Source organism: Rattus rattus, chromosome 1 (genome assembly GCF_011064425.1).
Source record: "Rattus rattus isolate New Zealand chromosome 1, Rrattus_CSIRO_v1, whole genome shotgun sequence".
In the NCBI taxonomy this organism is placed as follows: Eukaryota; Metazoa; Chordata; class Mammalia; order Rodentia; family Muridae; genus Rattus; species Rattus rattus.
Genome location: NC_046154.1, coordinates 8901910 through 8925970, shown reverse-complemented (window position 1 = coordinate 8925970; position 24061 = coordinate 8901910). Strand labels below are relative to the sequence as shown.

Below are 24061 nucleotides of genomic sequence, written 5' to 3'. Positions count from 1 at the left end.
CTAATGAGAAAAATCACAGAAGTGAATTTAAAACTAAATGATGTATTTGTACCAGGATCTAACATTTACAGAAATGCTATGAAAAAGCCAGTTTCTCACGAGGTAGAAAACTGTACAGCACAGGACAGCACCACCTGCCAAGTTCCAGAGGAACTGAGAAGACCCAGCCTGTAAGAAACTCCAGAGACAGTTTGATTTAGCACGGCACCATCTATCCCATCCACCAGCAAATTCAAGTCCACTTTGTCAGCTCTGAAGTCGCAGTGAGTGTCAAATATCTGAAACTGTATTAATAGTAAAAATTACAATTAAAATACAACCGCAAAGCGGAGCTCCAAAACGTAAAGAATGTGGTTGTATGTATTCCCCTCACGCATCTGTCCAGATGAGCACTTACTGAGCAGCGGCACAGCCACACGCTCTGCTCGGCACCACACCCTGACGTAACAAGTAGCTACGCCCGAGGCTGGAGGAGGACAGCAGCTACCACCCTATAACCAGAGCCCTCAGAATCCACTCAGACTCTGTAAGCATTGCCCTCTGACCCTCTTGCCAGTCCTCGAAGTCAACCCAGCCTGAAATGAGCAGTAGTTTCCCTGGCCTGATCTCCTCTACAGTGAGGCAGACCCTGCTAGCACTGTAATTGATCCCGTCTGCCTGTGCCTCTGCAGACTTGACAGAAGCTGCTCTTCAGTTCTAGGAACTGTGTGCCCCCCGCCCTTGTCACAGGTCTGACCTGACATGATCAGATGGTGTCCCTCTCACAGCCTGGCTCTGTTCCTGTTGCTCATACGCACATTTCATGATTCCATTTAACCAGAGCAGCCTGCCCAGACTCAGAAACCACCACTACTTCTTGTCACAAAGCTATCAACACAAGCCTTCAAGGCTAACTGACTTCCCAAGTCCTCAAAGCCAACACATCTCCACGGCCTTCCCGACTAGAACACTATGTGTTCCAGAGGAGCTCACATTCAGGAAGCTTCCAGAGTCCTACATGAATCCTCAAACTCCAAAGCTAACATTATATAATAGACCGGCAAAGTCAATCACTGAAAACTGCAACCCTAAAGCTGTAACTTTTTAAAAATATGCAAAGAAAAAATTAAAAATACAAAAGTACTGAAAACTATATGCCTACACACAAAACGATTATAGAAATTTTAGCAGAATAAAGCAGTTTGTATTTAAGCGTATAAATGAAACATAGTAATTCCAGGGTCTCACGGTCCTTTTTAAAAACAAAACTAAATAAACACAGAACCAAACTCTAAACACAGTCAGGAAAAATGCTGACAATGTAAGGGGTCTTCTCCTGTGAAAACATTAGACGTGCAGTCAGGTTCCTCTGGCTGTTGGCAGCTTGGCATGCATCATCTGTAGCTGCTCTGCTGGCCTCTCTCACAGAGTTTAAAGCACTAACAGCGCCTTAGGAACCAGAGGCCCGGCTCAGTGGTTTAGAGGGCACTCACTGCTTGCAGAGCTTGGGCTGGATTCCCAGCACCACATGGTGGTTCACAAATACAGCTAAGTCCAGTTCCACAGGAGCCATTCCCCTCCTCTGGCCTCCTAAGGGACCAGGGACAGACAGACAGACAGACAGACATTCATTCATATAAAATAAATCTTTTTTAAATGTATCTTTCCCAGAAAACCTTGACACTGCCTCCACCATGTGATGCCACTTTAAGAACTGAGTTAGAACAAGGAGGAACTATTTGCTCACTCCAGAAAACTTTGTACTAGAAGAAGAAACAGAGTATTAACTAAGTTCAAAAACAGTAGCACAGTTATGAGACTTGAACTCTGCATTACAAAAATCTGTGGGTGTCAGTGAATCCCTCTCTGGAGCAACGTCATCTGAGACGCAGCTCTAAGACACAGGAAAGCAACAGTTACGTTTGAAATCAAAGGGCTAATTGATGACTAAACAAAGGCAATTCCGCACTGGACAGCACACCCAGAGCAGGAACACCTGTAATTATGAAGGAGTCATTTGCCAGCAGAAGCTTGCATTAGCATAATTATTTCTGGTTCTAGGCTTTAAATATTAACTCAGAATGCAGAAACCCTGCAATAACAGTTCATCTAATAAAACACCAACTACCACACACTGGCCTCCAGTAAAATGCACACTCCAGTAGGATGAGGTGGGGCATGCCTGCTATCCCAAATACTGAGCAGGCTGAGGCAGGCACACCTTGAGTTAAGCCAGCCTGGGCTACAAAGTACCCCCCATCTAAGTAAAGTAATAAATACAAGTGCCATGGTCTTTGCAACTTCCATCCTGGAAGTATAACCCAGGCCTGGCCACCAAGTTCACATAAGCACGGTTTTTGCTTTCCATGTTCCCTCTTCATTATCTGGAGGCTGTAACTACTCATCTCTAAGAGGCAAAGTGACCATGTGGTGACACATGCCTGTAATTCAGGAGGCTGAGGGAGGAGGACTAACAAACATGTGAAGCCAGCCTGGACCACAGAGAGCCAAGTACCAGGTCAAACAAGGCTACACAACAAGACTGTTTCAAAGCAAATAAAAACAAAAGTAATTTTTTTTTTAAGGAGCCAATGTAGTGGCTCAGCAAGTAAAGCCCCTGCCACAGGCCTAGCAACCTGACCTAGGACTCTAGAACCTACATGGTGGGAGCAGAGAACCGCTTCCTCAGTCATCTACACACATACATGCATACACACATACTGTCAAATAATGACAGACAAACAGACAGCAGACAGTCAGTCAAACAGTCAGTCAGTCAGTCAGTCAGTCAGTCAGTCAGTTTCTGGGGAAATGGTTCTACCCACAAAATGCTTGCTGAGGCTGAGTTCAGCCCTTCAGCACACATGTAAAAGGTGAGGCACACAACACACGGCTGCAATCCTAACACTGGAAAAGAAGAGATGAAGGACACCTGGAGCTTGATAGCCAGCTTGTCTAGCTCCACATGTTTAGGGAGAGACACGGTCTCAAAAAGTAATGTGGAAAGAAACTGAGGAAGATACTAGACAGGCATCTGGCCTCCACATATATATACATGTGTGTGTGCTCTCAGACATACATGTGTACATACACACAAACATACAATATGCATAGACATCAAACACTAAAGCAAACCTATTTCCCTAAGAGATGAATGGTACTAAAATAAAATCGTTTTGCAAGACTTAAAAGAAGAAATGAATTTTTAAAGTCAAATAATTCTATACAACAGAAACTGCTAGGTCTTGAGAGTCCAACTGGAAAATGGTCACCACCTGTAGTTCCTGTACTTGGGACATGGAGGCAGGATAGAGTCCCAGATTCAGAGTTCAAAATCATCCTCATAAATATGAGATCCTATCTCAGAAACAAAGTAGGGGTGGGGACACTAAGAGGGAAGGAAGAAGGGGAATAATAAAAATAACAATGGAACAATGGATGATACAGAGCCAGTTCTTCAGGACAGAGAAGGAAAAGAATGTAAGCTCCAACTCCCGCTGCCGGGGCGCACTCGCCGCCAGCCACTTACTCCCCAGCTCAAGGGCTCTAAGACACAATCCAACATCTCCTCCATCCATCACGCTCCATGGAAAGGAACCCACAGCCTACAACCAATTACCAGTAAACCCTGATTCCTGACGAAGTCACCGGCAGTGCTTCCTGTGTGGGCCTCAAGTCTCAGGAGCTATACCTGGCCAAGAAAGCAAATCTAAAATTGATTTGCTTCTAGATAAAACATTTCATTTCTTCTCAGTTGCAAATAACTTTTCTTTTCTTTTTTTTTTTTTCCGGAGCTGGGAACCGAACCCAGGGCCTTGCGTTTGCTAGGCAAGCGCTCTACCGCTGAGCTAAATCCCCAACCCCGCAAATAACTTTTAAGAAGGAAAGGAAACTCTACAGCCTGATGGGTTAGGAAAAGAAATAAGCTGGGTGTGGTGGCACATATTTAATCCCAGCACTCGGGAGGCAGAATCAGGCAGATCTCTGAGTTCAAGGTCAGCCTGGTCTACAGACAGAGTTCCAGGGTGGCCAGAGCTACACCAATGTCCAGGGAAGAAAAAAAAGATCAAGTTAAATAAAGTAGCTAAACTAAGCCAAAGACACCTCCTCATCTCCTCAGTGCCTTCTTCCCCTCAGTATGTGCAACGTCATCAAACAGTGGGCTACGAACTCACAACACTGAGCCTCCACTCACTCATTCTCCAACCCCAACTACACTGGAGAGGTTTGCGGCCTCCACTGTTGTCACTCAGTTTGAGGTCTTATAGTCAATGCCAAGACAAGGAACAGGATGCAGTTCAGGGGCACCGCACTTGGCTTGGCACATGCAAGTTCTGGGGTCATCTCCCCAACACTGTGAAAACAGAACAAAGTTCTTGGCATAAATAACCAACTCCAGAAAGACAGCTCAGTGGGCTAGAGAGGTGGACCAGTCAGTCGAGTGCTTGCAGCACACCCAGGAGCCTGCCACAAGTCTATCAGCCTGGATTCAACCCGGGAACCCACACAGTGAGACAAAAGCTGACTCCCAAAAGCTGTCCTGTGATCTCCATATGGGCACTGTGGGTGTGCACACACCGAACAAAATAAAATAATTATTAGAAAAGAGCTCGGCTTCATCAAGGGGTGCTTATGATCTCTATGCCAGGGGCTCAATAACCACCAACCTACTCTACCTGACAAACTTCAGGTCAGTAAGGAATCCTGTCTCAAAACCAGGATGATGACTAAACAATTATCCCTAAGCTGGCCGTGGGGCTGGGGGTGCACATACGTGCACACATCACACACCACATGCACACATTACACAGCAGAAATGAAGTCTAAGACACTAAGCTCAGAAGCAATCTGTGCAGACCAAGAGCTGCCTTGACTAAATTATCAGATCTTTCTACATGCACTGCCTCATCTCTGACAGGAAGTACTGTCCACCTCACATTACAAGGTTTAGAAATCATTTGGGCTCAGTCACTAGCAAAGACTGGTTCTCAGTAAACAGCAACACCTGAGTCTAGACAGCCTTAACTCTCCCTGTGGAGGAAACACACGGTATGAAAGTGGGTTTCTCAAACCACAAATGTTTAAAAGCATACTTGAGTAAAGGAATTTCTCAAAAGTCAAATGAGTCACACATTATCCCCAGGAGTTCAACTGTGAGGAGGGTGTGGGGATGGAAGAACATGGAGGCTGGGTAGGTACACAGGCTACACAGAGTGAGATGGAGACCCAACCTCACTACACATTCAGCTGCTCCCAGGCCACAGCCATTTCTAGCATGAACCCCTTGTTCCAGGAAGGCGGATCTAGAGAAAAGCAGTCTTTGTACAAAAAGCTTCTCAACAAACCGACTACCTCACAGGGCTCCCGGCCAGATCACGGCCATCTGGTCCACTCTAGAAGGACAATGGGATCTTAATACCGACAGTACTCACATCACAGCCAGCACAGTGACCTCATGGGCAGGTAGACAACAGGATTCCCCTCACCTGGGACCACACAAAGCCCCAGTGAGAGGTACATCCAATCCAACTGGTTTGCCTTCAGGTTTTGGGATCACCAAGAAGGAAAGAAGAACTCAGGAAATCCCCGACAGCCAAACCAAAGAAGTGGGTGCCTACATGACACCTCTGACCAGTTCTTGTTCCCTGCAGTCTAAACCAGGTTCTCAACACAACAGGGACAGGTCACCACAGGTACCCTAGAATTAAATGCTCCCACCTAAGCCTTCCATCAGAGAGAGAGAGAGAGAGAGAGAGAGAGAGAGAGAGAGAGAGAGAGAGAGAGCGAGCGCGAGCGAGCACGAACACACACTGCAGGCCTAGGCCCCTGCCAGCTGTCCATCACCCTCAGCAACATGTTCCCGTCTATGCTTGATGCTGCCACACTCCTGCACACAACAGTCGACCTTTCTCTTCTAGGCTTGCAGTGTCGTTCTTCAGCTGTCTGAAGGGGGTCAACAACAGCAGCCCCAGCACTGGAGACAGCACCCTGTCAGTCACATGCTCGATCAACACTGCTGGACATGGTGGCTCATGCCTGTGATCAACGGCAACAGGCTAGGGCAGAAGACCCAAACCTGAGCACTGTAGCAGGACCTAGTCTGCAGGCACATACAGAAAGTACTTGACCGATGTTTTATAACACAGCTAATAAGTTAGAAAGTGGAGCATGTAAATAATTGAGACTTAGAAGCAAATGAATATGGGAAAGAATTTGCCTAAAAGTTCCATAAAAGTTTAAAGCACCAATGTAAATGTATGTAGCAGCTAAGTCTCAGACTTGGCCACAGCAGTCACTCTCAGGTAGTCTGTGACATCAACCATCCCTAGCCCACACATACAGTGCCTATTCCTGTGGAAGGGAACTAGAGAGCAGGCCTAACTTTATGTTCTGTGACAATTATAAACCAGAGCTAAAGCATAAAAATGTGGGGTCAAATCTGTGTCTCAGGGAACATCAAGAAACACTAAGTTCTCTATAATTCCTAACCTAGGAGAGAATTCCTGCAAAGCTTCAGAAGTCTGCAGGACTGTTGACAAGAGACAGTCCATGACTAAGATGAATTTTCAGCATATTCACTCTGTTTTTGGGTCCAAAATATATGAAATCCTGAATGGGTAAAGCATGCTAGTTAGAGGCGTCTAAGCTGCTGTTGACCACAATGAAGCTGCTCTTCCTGCAGAGCAAAGACCCCCCACCCGCAACCCCACCTCCATGCAAGTGAACACAGCACACACCTCAAAGAGCTGCTCCTTGAGACAAAGCAGGAAGCTTAAGGTTCTGGTGAGCATTAAAACTACAGCTTGTCAAAGTGGAGAGATTCCTGCCCACGACCTCCCACCGCTCCATGCAAAGAGTGAAGATGAAGAGACTTCACTGCTCCCTCTCACATCTGTCAACAGGGAGGAGGGAACTGCACTTGAAGCTACTTAGTGAACCAAGCACACACTTATGCTAGCGTAGCCGTGACCACATGTGAATTAAAGGAACACAGTTCACAAACTGATACACAGCGACCCAGTTCTCATCATCACAGTAACCAATGCCACCCGCATTATACTGAAATGGTTAATATCCAGTTTTTATCACCACTAATAGCTATTACCCCTACCTTAAATACTTAGATTTCAAACTAAAAGTTTAGTGAGCAAAACAATGCACTACTAATATTAAGGTTCCCAAATTACAATTAAGCAGAAAGGAAAAGTCCGCCCACAAAGATAAACTTTCCTTCTATCTACTCCATGCCTACTCTTTATCTGGATGTATAAGTATGTGGCCTGCAATTCGACCTGCGGTGCTAATAATTCCTATTAGGAAGGCAAAGCAGTCAGTATTTGAACAAATCTCTTTCATCACCAAAGGCCTGATAAGCCCGTCCTCAACTCTACAGACTTCGAATTTCCAGAGCACCGTGTTCTGTCAAGCACTGGGACTGTCAAGTTCATGCTGCCCTGAGATCCAGAGAGATAAACCACCAAATGCAAGGTGCAAGAGGCAAGAAAACACAACCAACCCTCATGCTGCTTTAGTGGAGTCACGTGCACACGTTTCAGCTATCAGTGCAAGCCAAGCACACCAAACTGGCCAAGACACAAGCTAGTTTGTGCCAACTCAAGACTAAGAATTCTTTTCATTGACAGGTTCTTTGTTCCATCGTTGAACTTAAAGCTAGTATAAAGTACTTCTATATAAAACATTCTAAGGAGTCCAACCATAAGATAATACACCCTTAAAGATTGAAATGTATCTACCTCGTTAGTGTTCCAGCGGTGCCTCTCTTTGGGTAAACTTGAACATTTCGGCAGACATTCAAGCAGCTTTTTCGGTAAAAAGATTTTTACATGACTACTATTGCTGTTCCCATGATCATCTATAAAGAAGAAAACAATACATTCAGAGAAAGAAAGAGAAAGCCTCCTTTTAAGTACACTGACAAGGTCAGAAGCAACGGCTCTGTTGGGGCTGAGACCAAGGGCACAGAAGGCCTCTACTCCTCTAAGTTCCTCATCCACACTCTTGGATGGACAGCAGCGGGCAGCTGCCTGTGAGGCTCAGAAACACACTGAGCTTTAGCCATCACAAGCGAGCAGATGGGAAGGACCCCAACAGCTCCCAGAACCAGAATGATACATGAGACTTTAAAGGCTCTTCCAGTGTTTCTTAAAAAAAAAAAAAAAAACCTCAAAAGTACAAAATGACTTAACCTCACAAAACCCAGAAACTATGCTTGCTAACCAAGTTTAAAGTTTCATGGTTTTGAAGTTCAAAGAAATATAATTACATGTGACTTTAATTCATAAACTAAATGTTTCTTTGTCCTCTAGAATACAAATCAGATTTACCTTTTCTAAAGGAGATCACAAACTCTCCTAAAGAATTTAAGCCTGTAGTTGACTAACAGGTAATACTCTCAGCTCCACCTAAAACTCCATCACCTGAAGTTGATTCTCATGTACACATCTGCAGAATTAATGCAGTTCATCAAATGTAGCTCCTTCAAGTGAGTCAGAGAATTCACTGCATTAGACTAGACAGCAGGCCCGACTACCTGATGCTTCCTTCTCAGATCATCTCTTCACATAGCATTTGCCTCCATCACTCATCTACACATCACTTACTTTTCCACTCCTGAGAAGCAATCTCTTCCCAACCCCTTCCCTGCCTCCAAAGTCATTGCCAATTGTGGCAAATGCCAGTCAGTTGCAAATTGCCCACTACAATTTGTTATGCTAACTGAAATCTCCAGTCTACACCTAAGGGGGGCCTTACAGTGAGTCCTGGGGACTGCTTAGCACAACCTTCTCAGGCTGCTCCAGTCTTGGGCTCATCAGCATTCATGACATCAGTAAGACAATAAGAACCCCCCACCCCCTCCCGGAGTCTGAAGCCCATACCTGTGCACCGTTCTGCTTCCCTCTGTGTGTGTGACCTTAGGTAAGTTACTTAGTATCTCTAGGTTTCCCACAGCACCCATCAGGGAAGTAGGGATCTTTCTCTCTCCAGTGCCAGTTTCTGTAAAATTCAGGGCCCTTCAGCAGCAGTTTGCCTTACAAACCAGCACCTCACAGGTCTCCAGGCACTGTCTAATGATACGAACAGTGAAATATGCCACTCATCTATCCAGTTATCTCTGCGCTTCTATTTAAAACTGTCTTTTGGGGGCTGGAGAGATGGCTCAGTGGTTAAGAGCACTGACTGCTCTTCTAGAGGTCCTGAGTTCAATTCCCAGCAACCACATGGTGGCTCACAACCATCTGTAATGAGATCTGATGCCTTCTTCTGGTGTGTCTGACAGCGACAGTGTGCTCTTACATAATAAATAAATAAATCTTAAAACTATCTTTTGAGGGGTAAATAAAACAACAAAACTTTTCTAAGTTCACAATATTTTTTCCCAAACATTTCTCCTCTGATTAGCATGTTTCTTCTTCTCATGGATAAGGTCAGAAGAAATAAATATTGAGCACGAGATTAGTCTGGGAAAATGTGCTCCATCATACGGAAGGTTTTATAGGAATTAACTTGAGGGTCAACCTACTAACTCTTTTTTGGTCCATGAAATACACAGCCAACTGAACTGTAACACAACTGTGTGTCTGTAGCAGTAAAAACTTATGAAACTCTCCTTAGGAGATCTAAGATTAATTCTGAATTAAGATTAAATTTAAAAATATTGCTTAAAACAGAGAGGAAATCAACTAATAGAAAGATGGTAGGATTTTCCTATTAATTGCTAACTGTAAAACCTTTGAAGTCTCAGGTGTTCATGCATGTTCCCTACACTTCATCAGGGAGGGATCTGGGCCATCAGACTTTAAAAGCACATGAGGCAGAATCACAGGAGCCTTTGCCTTCCTGCTCTCTACCCCAAGGTGGTCTCAGTCTCTCTTTTAAAAACAAAACAAGGGGTTGGGGATTTGGCTCAGCGGTAGAGCGCTTGCCTAGCAACCGCAAGGCCCTGGGTTCGGTCCCCAGCTCCGGGGAAAAAAAAAAAAAGTTTAAAAACAAAACAAAACTGTGAAGCACAAAGTCTTGAACGTAGAGGGGAAAGTCTAAAATCTATATTCTATTCAGTATCTATGGGCATCTACATGGAAACAGCGCTAGAACGGTACTGAGTCGATGCAGAGTGTGCCTTGTGCAGGGACAGCCACCGCCCTGAGAAGCTACTTAAAGCAGAACAGAAGAGAAACTTGAAGGGCTGGGGATTTAGCTCAGCTGTAGAGCGCTTACCTAGGAAGCGCAAGGCCCTGGGTTCGGGTCCCCAGCTCTGAAAAAAAAGAACCAAAAAAAAAAAAAAAAAAAAGAAGAGAAACTCTGAGTTCCATTTCCATTTGTGGTCACAACCAAGGCTCAATTTCTGTCCCTTTAGCCTCTAACATGACTGCAAGCAGTAAGGGGGGAGAGTGGGGGGGGGGGGCAAAGACAGGGACAGAATGTTGAATGCACATGGGTATGAGACGGGCTGTCAAATGAGATGTGAGAATGTTGAGTGTGTAAGAGAATGGTAAGTGTGTGTGGTGTGTGCGAGGAAATGCTGAGTGTGTGTGTAAGCATCTATGTGAGAGAATGCTGGATGTGTGAGTGTGTGTGAGGGGAAATGCTGAGTATGTGTGAGAGTCTGTGTGACAGAATGTTGAATATCCAAGCAGTGATGGCATGTGCCTTCAGTCCCAGCACTAGGGAAGCAGAAGCAGGTGGATCTCTGTGATTTGAGGCCAGCCTAGTCTACAGAGGGAGTTCCAGGAGATCCAGGAATACACAGAGAAACCCTGTCATTCATAAATAAATAAATAAATAAATAAATAAATAAATAAATAAATAAATAAATAAATAAATGCAGAGGTAGCTTGGAGGCTGGAGAGATGGATCACCAGTTACAAGAACTGGCTACTCTCTCAGAGGATCCAGGTTCAATTCCCAGGATCCACATGGCCGTTCACAACAGTCCATTAACTCCAATTCCTAGGGATCTGACACCTTCAAACAGACATACATGTAGACAAAACACCAAAATTAAAAAATAAATTAAATATGTAAAAGAAGAACATTGAGTGTGAAACAGAGCATGTTAATTTGTATGAGTGTGTATGAGAGAATGTTGAGTGTGTGTGTGTGTGTGTGTGTGTGTGTGTGTGTGTGTGTGTGTGTGTGTGTGTGTGTTCGTTCCTGTTCCTCAATAGTGAGGCTGCTTGAGGAGAAGCTCCAGGCAGGACTCCACTCTAGTACTGGTTGAGAGAGGGAGAGGAAATCGCAATGCGATGAGCCGTCACAATCCACCAGAGCTCTCGACAGGACTGTGCAGCCAGGGTTGCGGGATAGGATGGCAGGTCCCCTTGCTGTGCTTTTAAACTGCACCGTTCCCAGAATTCTAGGTTCATGCTGGACATAGGCCAGCTGCTTTTAGGAACTGTAATGATGGGTAAATAACCCCTCCCAGCTTATGAAAACGTAAGTTCAATACTGGGCAGAGTTGGAACTCAGAAGGCATGGTGCTAATAAACTCATACTTCATTGTTTAGCATGGGGGTAGACTGTGTGCCTAAAAGCACAGGGTTCTGGGTTCAGGCCCCAGCACTAGGGGAAAATAATCCAACTTCAGTGCTTCTGGTTAAACTATGGCAATTCAAAAAAAAATCTTTAAAAAACTGTTCACATAGTAATATTGCATGAAAATATAATCTTAATTAAAAACTACTGTTTAATGTTTTTACAGCAGCTGTAAATGATTAAATAACAGACCATATGTGCTAGTTTTGAAATCCCAGCATCTTAACAGTAAAACTAAGGTATAAAGTGGTTTCAACTGTACCGCCATATTCAACCCAAACAGTCAAACTCTGACACTACAAAGTCAAAGTATCCAGTAAACGACAGGCAAGCACTCCATTATTGTTATCTAGCAAAAACGCATGATACATGACTTCACAATATAACTTCCTAACCTGCTTCACAATAAAAATGTAACCAGTGGGGCTCTTGAAATTGACAGATGATATGCTTGGCTGACAGCTATAATTCTAGAGAATGAACCATCCTTTCTAGTCAACCTTCAAATATTTTCTAAATGATAATTTTAGATTCGTAGTGCAATTTAACTAAATCTTTCTAAAATGTACAAAAAAATGTTCACTCAGCTAACTGAATTCTAACCTTGAGTTTGGTTCTGAAAATTGAGATTCACATTGCCAAATCTGACTCAAATCCAGATAAACGCATTTGGCCTGTTTCTAGGGTGCTCTGATCTCTGCAAGCTAAGTAATAAATATATTAACTAGATTAGCCTGGTAATGATACCATTGTCTTCCATTTAGAACAGAAGAGGGCAGTTTGGGGCCTGCAGTGAACAGCACACATTCCCTGTTGCAGCAGCAACTCCAACTCTTACGGGGCACGCGATCAACAGTGTGGAGAGGAGACTAACAGAGAGCTCCACACGTCTCTGTTTGCCTCTCATTACTATGTGCTTAGATGTAATCAGTGGGATCAGAACTGGCTCAGGGAAACAAGCATACACTGGTGCAGTGCAGGTGACACAGTATCCACAGCAATGCAATGCCATGACTAACCTGAGCCCTCCCAGCTCCTGTCACACCGACAGGAGCTAAGCCCTAACTGCCTGTGAGTGCTGGTCCAGCGGGTGCTACTAGGAAGCAAATGAAACCCATCTGTAATTCTCCAAAAGGAGTCTTCATGGTTAAAAAGTAGCTAGTAAATTACTAGTGTTGTTATTTTACCACCTCTCTTTCCCCTCTTCACAGAGGTGTGAGTACTACTCTCGGGGTACTACTACTACTTTCTAGTCTTAGGTAGCCCAGAGTTACTGTTTTCTCCCCAATCATACTGTGTCCAGAAGCCAGGTTCAGCAAATTCCTATTCACAGTGCAACTGGCTTTCAATATAAATTATGGGGCAGAAACAGTCAAAGCAGAGGCGTGGACGGCTTGCGTGAGTGACGCCTAGGCTCTGGGGTACTCTCCTGTCCTTTGTTTCATGCAGCTCCAACTTTAGCAACAGGTGATCAGGTTCTGTGACTGAACGGGAGGCAGCCATTGCTGGCAGCCCACAGAAACACGCCAGGCACCAGTCTCTCTTGTTTAATGACCTGAGAAGAGTGACACATCAGTCACCCCCACTCTGCAGGTAAGGAATTGGGAGGGTTCTGACCAATTCAGTCGGGACCCACTGTTAGGAGTAGCTCAACTGCGATTCAAAGACTCCTCTTTGGCTCCTGCACAACAGTACCTCGCCCTACCCTGCATCATTAAGTACTGGACTGCAATTACAGAAGTGTGTGTGTGTGTGTGTGTGTGTGTGTGTGTGTGTGTGTGTGTGTGTGTGTGTGTGTGTGTGTGTGTACACCAGCATCATTAAGTACTGGACTGCAATTACAGAAGTGTGTGTGTGTGTGTGTGTGTGTGTGTGTGTACACCAGCACTTGAGGGGCTGTGACCTGTCTGTGTGACTGAATCCATTGCTTTAAATCCTCACAGAAAGCTCATGAGCTGAACACTGTTTATGTTGCCTAAAAGGACCAAGTAACTCATCTAAGATCACACAACAGCAAAAAGCAGAAGCCCAGGACCTCTTCCTGGTCCGGGCTGTCTTGCACTTGAAGGAGTTACTCTGGCTGCCAGACCCACCCATGCCTGAAAGTCAAAAGCTTTTCAAATCCTACCTTCTATAGGTGGCACGGTGTTGAGAACACAGTAGGTGCTAGTTCCGCAGAATACACTTTGGGAAACGCTCTAAGGAAACAGAAAATAAAATGTAAAACTAATCTTTGAAAGAGACATATTCTGGCTCTTCTGTGATATTCCTACCAACGATGAGGTAACACCAGATAAATCCAAATATGGGCATTCCACAAAATGCCTGGCCTAGGATCTTTCAAGTCAAGGTTTCACAAGTGAGACAGAGCCACTGAGAGCCACTGGCAGCCATCTGTGACCCAGAGAATGAAGAGGCTACTAAACGTGCCCCAGATTCTGGCTGGACTGTTTTTCACAGTGGTCAAAAGTGAAATAGGGGTAGGATGTTAGCAATGTCTCAATGCTCATGTCCAGGTTGTGGCTGCTGCAGTTAGGAATCGAAATGTCGTTACTTGTGAGACACACACATCACAGCATTGGGAGTGGTTGAAGGCACTAGCATCCAGTCTGCAAATGGTTCTGAGGCAAGAGCGCTTTACACTGGAGGCTGGAGACAGGAAAACACGCATTGTCTGTGTGGTTTTTAATAGAGTGCATATATAATGTGCACAGAATTAACGTGTAAGAAGCAATGCCCACGGCACCCTCGTCCACATCAGCATCACTAACCATGTCCCAGCAACGCACCCAACACCCAACTCACACAACAGACTCAGCTGAACAGCAAAGGGCATTGCATGGAGAAGCAAGAGGAGGGAGGCAGCAGACATGGGCTCTGCTGCCAAGTCACTCCATTCAAAGAAAGCTCAAGTTTGCACACAAAAACTGCATGGGAAACAACTTTTAAAAGGGAAAAAAATAGTTGGGTCTCTCCGGTCAATTATTTTCAGTCCTTATTTGGCTGCAATACTAATTGAGATCTTAGATTACTTCTCATATATTATAAAGCACCTATTTTACACTTGGAGAAACAAAGTCTCAAGTTCAACAGAACAGTCACCCATAGCATCTCTCTGTGAAGGACCAAGACTGTGGCTCCATCACTCACTAGCTGTCCTTGAGAAGTGACCAGGCCTAGAGAGGTGTCGTGTGCCACAGAGAGGAAGATGACTCTCCTTCCTACGATGGTCCTCCCTGCCCATCTTCTCCAAAGCAAGGAATTCGATTATCACACCACCTTTACAAGCACCATTCCCGCGACGTTAACAAGGATAATCTTTAACAATTTGAACGTTTTCTAAGAGCAAAGAAGTTGCCTGACTAAACATGATTTCATGAATGTTCCCTTCCCCTCTCTCTTCCAGCTGTGCAGATCTAGAGTCTCGGCAGTAAACTCAACAGAGCTGCTCCATAACAACTCCTACACCCACCACAGCAGCTATCAGCTCAAGCTCTCTCTCCTCAGTGTCTGGAAGCCTCTTGTAGAACTTACTGTCCTTCTCCATTTGCTTCAGTCAATGGCAGTAACCTATGATGGCGTCTGCAAACATCTAAATCCAAGCACCACCCTCCAAATTAAAACTATGGCCCACACTAGTACTGCCCAGCACACAACAGGGGATCACAAGGGAAACACGGGAGCAGTGAAGAAAGCAAGGCCCCATGGCCCCTCACATCTGCCAGCCTCAAGCAAGCATGCTAACCACATGGAGACAACTGTTTCCCATTCAAGGCTTAACATTTTCTATTACCAAAAACAATTAACATTGGTTTTAAGGGTAGCTACTACTCAGGACACCTTAGCAGTCCCCAGTCAAAGGTGTTTAAATCAGTAGTGTCTGGTGAGACACACTAACATACACAGCCTTACAATCTAGCTTCCAAGTATGGTAGTAAAACATTGAAAGTGGCAACACAGAGTTCAGGCACTGAGTGTGACAGACAGAGCTCAACCACGCCCCTCCACAGCACTGGTTCAGAAGGTTCCCGGTTATTTAACAAAAGAGCTAGCATAACATGGAAGCAAAATCTTATAAATCTGAACCTCAAAACCTCCAGGCTCTCACAGCATAAGCCATGGCACAAGACAATGGGAACCACAGGAGGCAGCCACTCTCTACAATCAAGGATCTTCCACAGGCCCACACGAGCACCATCTCTGACACCTCTCTGCAACAGTGCAGTGGCTTGGCTAAGGGAAGGCACATGCCCGGCAGTGCAGGGAGCTGAGACTCAACAGTGAACAAAGACATCCTGCCTCCTCAAGGGACATGTAGGGAGTAAGGCACACTGACCCTAAGTGGGGCGCTTTAAATCATCACAGTAAATGCACACTAATGTGAGAGTCCAGAGGAATGCACTCCACGGCTTCTGAATGTGTAACTCTGGCAGCATCTTTAAAAGAGTGCTCGACAACAACCATGGAGAACCTGAATCCCAACTTAACCAAAAGGCCAGTCAGTGTCAACTTGGGGAACTTTCAAATTCTGATGCTCAGGATCCAATCCTGACCGATGAGGACAGACACCTAGGACAGCCATATCGCCATCCTTTTTGCAGGTTCACAAATAAACCCACAGCAGGAAATAAACACCTGTGTGACTTTGGGCAACCACTCACTCTGTTTCAAGTCAAATGGGAGGGTGATTTTGAATGTGACTTCTCCAAATTACCCTTCACACCTGTAATCTGTTCACACCCGACTTCTCGAGTCCGCCAGAAATCCTCTAACAAGTCCCAGAGACATCAATGTCAATCCACAGCCACACCTCGACCATCAGGAACCAGGTTTCCAACCTCAGAGATCAGAACTTAGAACTTAGATCCTCTGATCCTGGAGCTCTTCAACTACCTTATTCTATGGACCAAAAACGTTTTCAAAACTAGGCCAGAATATCCAAAAACAAAATTAAGAGAAACTACAGTAACTCTAACTCATTCCAGCACAGTGCTCGGTACCTGGTAAAGTACCCAAGCAGGCACTGCAGAGCTGTTTAAAATGCCGGCAGAAGCTACACGGTCCAGGTGAAGAGCAGGACTGAAAAGACTGTAATGAGAACACCAGAGACAGCTGCGTGAGGGCTGACAGTCGTGGAAAGGCAGAACTACGGACTCAGTAAGGAGGAACGGAGCAGGAACTCTCCCTCACTGTCTTTTCCCAGAGTCTAGGCCAGGATGTAATAATACACAGGGACTTTTGCCAGGTGGGCTCACATGGACACATTCATGAAACAAAACGCTCTAAGTGACTGAAGGCCTTGAGAGAGGAAAGCCCTCCACGTGAGTCCTTGCAGTAAACACTGAGGATGTTAAAGCTAAGGGTCCACAAAGCTTCCAGATGGACAGACATGCTCACGCCCACATCCTGAAGGAGCCAGGTCAGAAGAGGCTCCCTCCCCTGTTCTCACTCCACTGGTGAGAACTGACCACAAAGCCATTCCTAACTGCAATAGAGAAAAGCCCGGAAAAGGAGGGTCAAGACCCACTGTCATCTCAGCATAATGCCACCAATAAACTGTGTTTAACTGCAGAAGATATGCAATTAGTTGATATGTCTTCAACTAACCAAAAACACTACCTTTAATCCCTAGGTCACTCTGCATCTACAGCCAACCTAGTTGTTTTCTTCTCTGGTAAACATCTCTAACATACTCAAATCTGAGTGCATATCAAGGGCATCCTTGAAGGATGTCTGTCTAGCCTCTTCATTCCATTGTCTGTGCTTCATTCAAAGTCAGGTGTTTGTGGACTTTATAAATGAACACTATTTCCCAGAGTTCATGGAAAGGAAAGGGCAAAGTCCTGGGCTCTACTCAAGGCCCTGGTAGCACATCACAGCCACGGTGCACTCTGGGTTCTCACACATGGCTCTGAGGTGCTGTCCCTCAGCACCCCTGCTTCACACAGGAGCAGACCAGCAGCCAGGAACTCTCTCTCAGTCCAGCTATGGTGTAGATATTTTTTAGAACAAGTCATGTCTCTTTAGTCAAGAAACTGGACAAAATGAATTGTCACGGACACTAAGGGCCAATTTTTGGTCACACTACAAGCCTGCTAAATAAGACAAGTGCAAGGTCTGTCAGAAGACACTTCATGAATCCAGGCTAATGACATCTGAGACTGAAGAACGGACACAAGACGCTTTATCCTTTTCCTGAACTACAAAAGGTCAATGGGGGAGGAGGTCTGTATGTGGAACAGCACAAAAATACATTAAGCTATGTATCTCACCACCTTCCACAAACTCTGAAATATCCTAAGGGCTACGGCTCTACCATAACCCTCTCAACACCCCCAAGAACAGAGACAAAACCGAGGCAAATGCTTACACCACAAGGGGCAAGTCTAGAAGGCAGTTCTTCCCTCCCAACAGGCAAACAACAACAACAACAACAACGAGACACCAGCTGCTAAGGCAGCAAGAGAACTTAAGAGACTCTCCAAGAGAGCTGTGTCTACAGCTAAGTAAGTGTCTGGGACAAACCACGACAAAGCTGCAGAACTGCATTTAGAATGCACCCAGCCTTGTGGATAGACAGAGAAACAGAGTTGATTCACCATGACCAGAGATGTATGTAGGGTATAAAGTAATCCCAGAATTTTTGGAGGAATCTTTACAGATATGAATCATAATATTGTTATAATTTTTATAAGTTTAATTTTCCTAGGACACAGTATATTCAACAATCTGAAAATAAACAGTGCTTAATAAATGTCATCATTTGTACAAATATCCATACACCAATACAACATGTTCTGGAAACGACCATATAAGGCCTAGGCCCTGTTGCTAGTGACTCCTCAGAGACGTAGATGAAATGTCAGCAGAATCATCCAGGCCGTGACTCTTGACACAAGCTGAAGTCATCAGAGACAAAGAGCCTCAGCTGAGGAGCTGCCTCCATGAGACCCAGCTGTAAGGCATTTTCTCAATTAGTGATCAAGGGGGGAGGACCCAGCCTTTGTGGGTGGTGCTGTCCCTGGCTGACAGCCCTGGACTCTATAAGAGAGCAGGCTGGGAAGTCAGGCAAAGCCAGTGAGTGGCCTCTGCATCAGCTCCTGTCTCCAGGCTCCTGCCCAGTTTGAGTTCCTCTCCCCGATGTCCTTCAATGATGAACAGTAACGTGGGAGTATAAGTTGAATAAACAAATCCTTCCCCCGCCAACCTTTTTTTGGGGGGGAGGGGTGTCATGGTATTTTGTTGCAGCAACACATACCCTAACTAAGACACTAGCTAACACCACATCATCACAAGTGTCATCTCACATAAAATCTTAGTTTATTCCAACAAGTGGCAGCAGACATTATGGCCGCTCTAGAAAAGAGTAAGAGCAAGTCTGGGCACCTGACCAGGATCACTGGCAGGGAGGCCGGCCAGAGCTCCCAGCCTCACAGGCACGTGGGAAAGCTGCCCCACTAGGAAGTTCTGAGAGTTAGAGCAGGAAAGGTGACCAGGCTCGAGTCGGTGCTGACCCGTCTAAGATCTTCAGTACTTCCCAGGTACTTTCTGGGTCATGAACCACAACACCTATCACTTAACACCACGGCCTTAAAACTAAAGCTAAAGGAGAGAAAGACAGGGTTTCCACAAAAGCAATGAGGCACGGGCCAGGACAATGGCAGACACACCTGCCCAACCCCAGTGGAAGTGTGGAAGTGCACCTCAATGTGAACAGAGCAGAGCTGGGAAGGAAGCCAAGCACTCTGGGAAGGCAAAGGAGGCATCGCCTCACCTACTTCACCGAAAAAAGTGGCTCTCAACCCAACCCCTAGCATGGTTACAATTAAACTACTCAAAGTCTAACACAATTATCAGACTGCCAAGCCCAGGGAAGATCAGAGGAAGCAAATCAGAAGCGAAAAAACAGGGCTAAAATCCCACACATCAGCAAAAGAGTGCCTAGACAGCAAAGACAGGTTTTGTTTGTTTTTTAAAACAATAAAAACTGAACACAGGGCTTAGAAAGATGATTGGCTCATCTGCCATAAAAGTAAACGTTCCGCTCACAAGGCCCCCAAATAGCACAGTATTAAACACGGCTCAGTTCCATAACCTATGCCCTTCACAATGAAGCCAAGTAGGCAAACAAGATGCCTTAAATTCCATGCTCCCACACATTATCATAGACCAGTCTCGCCCCTCTGTTTGTGTGACATATAAAATACATCCAAATGGACTGACTCCTTTCATCAATAGCACCCTGACACAGAAGGAGTCACCTGCACTGGCCAGGAACCTCAGGTAACAAGTCTACTTTTACCAAAGGAGATTCTCGTCAGAGCCAGTTATAAGAGAGCAATGTTAATGGTGTGAAAAGTGACCCCATAGTGTGGTGACATGGGCTACCTGAAAAGCATCAACCCTTGGTTGCCACTGTCTCTTCCGTAACTCCCATCACTGCAAGCATCCCATCTGCATCCACAGGGCCGCACTTACAGCACTGCCCCAATGTCTCCTGCACACATCGTCCCCCCTCTGCTGCAGGATGCAAACTTCCTGATGGACCTGCTACAATCCATCATGTTGGCATCTCCACACACTCAAAGGGGCCGTGTGAAGAGAGCACACACTTGCTTTAGACTAGTGTAAGGTTTCATTTCCTGGGCAAAACAGATTGTGACTTCTGTCATCTTGCTACCCAGTCTTCTCAACTTGCTGATAAAAGAAAATGCCAAGTGGGAGAGGCTCATTAAAGGACGTGAGGGTAGCCTCCCACTAAGTGAATTCTCAGATGACCCTGGGAGCTTGGAAGCCAACTCTTCTCCAGCTGAACCTTCGTGTGAGAGCCAAGCCCTGACTAACACAGAATTGCTAAGTTCATGAGGCCCTAAGCAGACCTTAGCCATGCCCTTCTGAACTCCAGACCCTCAGAGAACCCTCGAGTAAGAGCTGTGGTGTTTTAAGAGGCAAGTCTGTGGTCATGTTTCATAGCATCTGCAGACTCTACACAGCCACAGCCCAACAGGTCCGGCTGCCCCACTTTTGTTTCTCTTTAAGCCATCATTTCACTATCATTTCCTTCAATAATCTGCATATACCAATGAAATGTATGTGTTAGTATGTATGAGTGTTCTGCCCTCATGTGTATCTGTGCACCGCTTATGTGCCTGATGCATGCAGAAGACAGAAGAAGGTGTTGGAATCCTGGAGCTGGCATTTCAGAAGGCTGTGAGCTGCCATGTGGGTGCTGAGAATCAAACTGGTCCTCTGCAGGAGCAGCCAGTGCTCTGAAGCACGGAGCCATTTCTCCAGGCCTGCCACTCTGATTCTCAAGGAATCGCCATCCATCTCTACCCTCCGCCTCTCTCCTGTCCGGCTGTCTCTCTGGCCATTCTTTCCCAGCACCTATGTGTCCTCTCTCTCTACCCTCAAATGCCTTCTCTTCCCCATGGCAACCTCAAGCTGCACTATAGAGTCCCCTAATTCCCTTGCTATGACTCACCCTATCCTTGGTTAACAGGCACTGTTACTGCTCTGCACAGAAGGACACAGCACTGGGCCAGTCAGGCAAGGCTGCTGCTTCAATGAAGCTTGTGCTCCCCACAACCCTCCAGATGCACTCACCATTTTCCATTTTGCCCTGTACCAAGATGATTGCCCACCATGCACTTCAACATCAGGGTTCCCTTGCTGTCTGACAGCACCATGAAGAAAGAAAGGTACGGAATTACCCTTAAACCTTGCCCCCATGTTTCCAGTGTGGCTGTGTGTATACATATTTATCTTTCTCTTACATTCACTTCTCACTATGGCCTCACAGAGCTGCTGGACATATGGTTCAAAATCTAGGAAGCACCATCTAAGATGAGCTACACTCTGCTACAAAACTCATTCACTATTCACTCATTCACAGAGAGGGAGGGTGTGCAGGGGGGGGGGTGTACACTCAAACCTATGAGTTTTTCTTCAACCAAACACTGTCAAGAGTCCCTGGCAGGAATCATTTCCCCTAGACACTGATCAGATCTTGTTTGCTCCGGCTCATTTCTCAACGAACAAATAAACTTAAGCCCGGATACCCGTGCCCATCCTCTAGAAACAGGCATCCAACTGAGAACAAAGAGAGAACGAGAAACCAAGGCTGTGGACAGAGAGCACAGTACTATGGCACGCTCAGACCTGATCCGATCTAGACAGAGGGGAGACCAGAGACAAACAGGTAGAGCCATAAACACACGTGAGCTGTGGGCCTGCTTTCTGGAAGAAGGAAGGGACACCTAGTCAAGAGTGGACTGAAACCATGAAGAAGCACAGGTCCTCCACACAGCAGAGTCTGAAACCTTCACCACGCTGTGAGGACAGCTGAGCTGTGTGTAAAGTGGAGCCAGAGTCCTGACCAGCTCCTCAGAGGAGAGCGGACTTTATTTACCCAATCCACTCTACTCCTCTTCTGGAAACAACACTTGCAAAAGTCAGAGTCAGGAAGTAACCTAACTATCTCTACACTGCTGTACTACGCGCCTACCTGGTCACCTGGAACTCTCTGTCATTCTTTTCTCAGTTAAACTCCACAAGTTCTGTCCAAAATCCTCCTGCCTCTCAGGTTTATTCCATAATACATTTGCCTTAAGAGCGCCGAATCCCATCTGCAGTTCATATAACATCCTAATGCCAGGCTCCCCCTCTCCTCCCACCACCGCCATTGCTCCATGAAGACAGGAATAGAGTCTGAATCTGTCCTTTTCTGAGCTTTGCACAGACAGTAAGTGCTGAGTAAATGACCTGACTCAAAAGCGCAGTAGCAGATTCCCACAGTAAATACTAGACTATCTTCTGCCTCCAACCACTGTATAAATGTCAATGCCACTTGTTCCACCTCCAGTAATTACACACAAAAATACATACATACATACATACATACATACATACATACATACAATGTGCTGATTCTGTATTAACCAGCATGTCAAATTTTTTCTAAAGAAAAACTATGAGCAAACTTTCAGATCAAAGGAGCATACTCAAGCACCCACCGGCCGTAAGCACAGCTGCTTGCTGTCTCACACCCACAAAGTCTAGCTCCAGCCTACAGTGAGCATCAGTGCTATATCAACACAGCTCACTGCCTTGATAATTTCAGGCAGCAGTATGCTTTTTAGGTGAGATGTTCAACTCCTCGAGCTAAGCAGGAGTTGCTAAGCATATAGGCCGATCCATTAGGATGATTCTAACTCCTCAGACAGACACAGATTTAGCATAATCTCAATTGCATATACTGTGGAAACTGACAAGCTGATTCTAATATTCAAATAAACACAAGGAAAGTATTATAGTCAAAGCAATCCTAAAAAAGAACACAGCTGGAGCCTGCGCAGGCCTGCAAACCACGCACTCGGGATGGGGAAGCAGCAGGATTGCAGCAAGTGTGAGGCCAGCCTGGGCTACATCAAAACTCAGCCGAAAACAAACGCCACAGTATCACAAAGCTCCAGTAAGAGATGAAGCCCAAGATGATGGCAGAAACTACATGTAGAGAGGCCAAAGGAGAGCAGGGGCCCCAGAACAAACCTTCTCACCGACAGTAAAACCAAGGGTTTTTCAACAAGGGTAAGACACCTCAATGAAGACAGAGCAGTATTTTTCAACAAATAGACAATGACAACTGGACATTACCTAGGAACGTTAGTCTACCTCACACCACAAACAAAAACTAATACAAACATGAACTAGAGCTCTAAACAAGAACTGAACTGATTTGACAATGTAGAAAGAACTTTTACAATTACAGTAACAACTGAGTGTATAAAAACAGAACTGCACCAGGAAGATGCACATGTCACTAGTACACCTCCTCCCAGCAGATCCCACTGTCAGTCACTGGGAAAGGCAAGTGAAAACTATCCTGTGGACAGTCAACTTCCCGTCTACAAGACCAGGAGACAGCAAAGGCGACAGTAGCAAGTGTAGGCTAGCAAGGGACAAACTGGAACCAAATCCAGGGCAGCCACATTGCAGAAGAACCCAGGTCCTTTAATAAGAGAGTAAACTATAAAACTGCATTTCTGTTTTAGGCATGTCACCCAAGAAACAGAAAGCACACCCGCCCATGCAAAACACCTTTGAGGACACAGCCTCACCGATGGGCGAATGGATGCTTGGGATGTGGCAGATGGTTGCAGGGACTTGGCACCCCGAAAAGAAGGAAAGAGACATGAACTTCAGAGCACCACCAGGCACACAACACAATACTGTGAATCCACAGATGTGAGGTGTCCAGCCAGACAAACCCATCAAAACAGGAAGCAGATTACTAACTACTCAAGTCAAGGGAAGGATGCGAACTGCCTCCTAAAACGTATAAAATTTTATTTGTGTATTAGTTGTACAAAATACTCCATTTCATTATGACTGTTTCAAACATTTTTGCAGTGTGATCTGATTTTTACAGGTTTTCTTTCTGGAGTACGGAGAACACTGTGGATTTGAAGACGGCTGCTTAACTGTAACTGAAATGGTTACAGGGTGTATGTGATTATGAAAGCTATCT

General features: G+C 45.4%; 1 protein-coding gene across 1 annotated transcript in view; it reads right to left on the bottom strand.

The window, feature by feature from the left end:
• Positions 1 to 24061, bottom strand: part of Camta1 (calmodulin binding transcription activator 1) — an 828009-nt gene that overhangs the window by 786870 nt on the left and 17078 nt on the right. Inside the window, 2 exon segments of the mRNA XM_032890958.1 lie at positions 7734 to 7852; positions 13661 to 13730. Coding sequence (XP_032746849.1) covers positions 7734 to 7852; positions 13661 to 13730 — 189 coding nt within the window.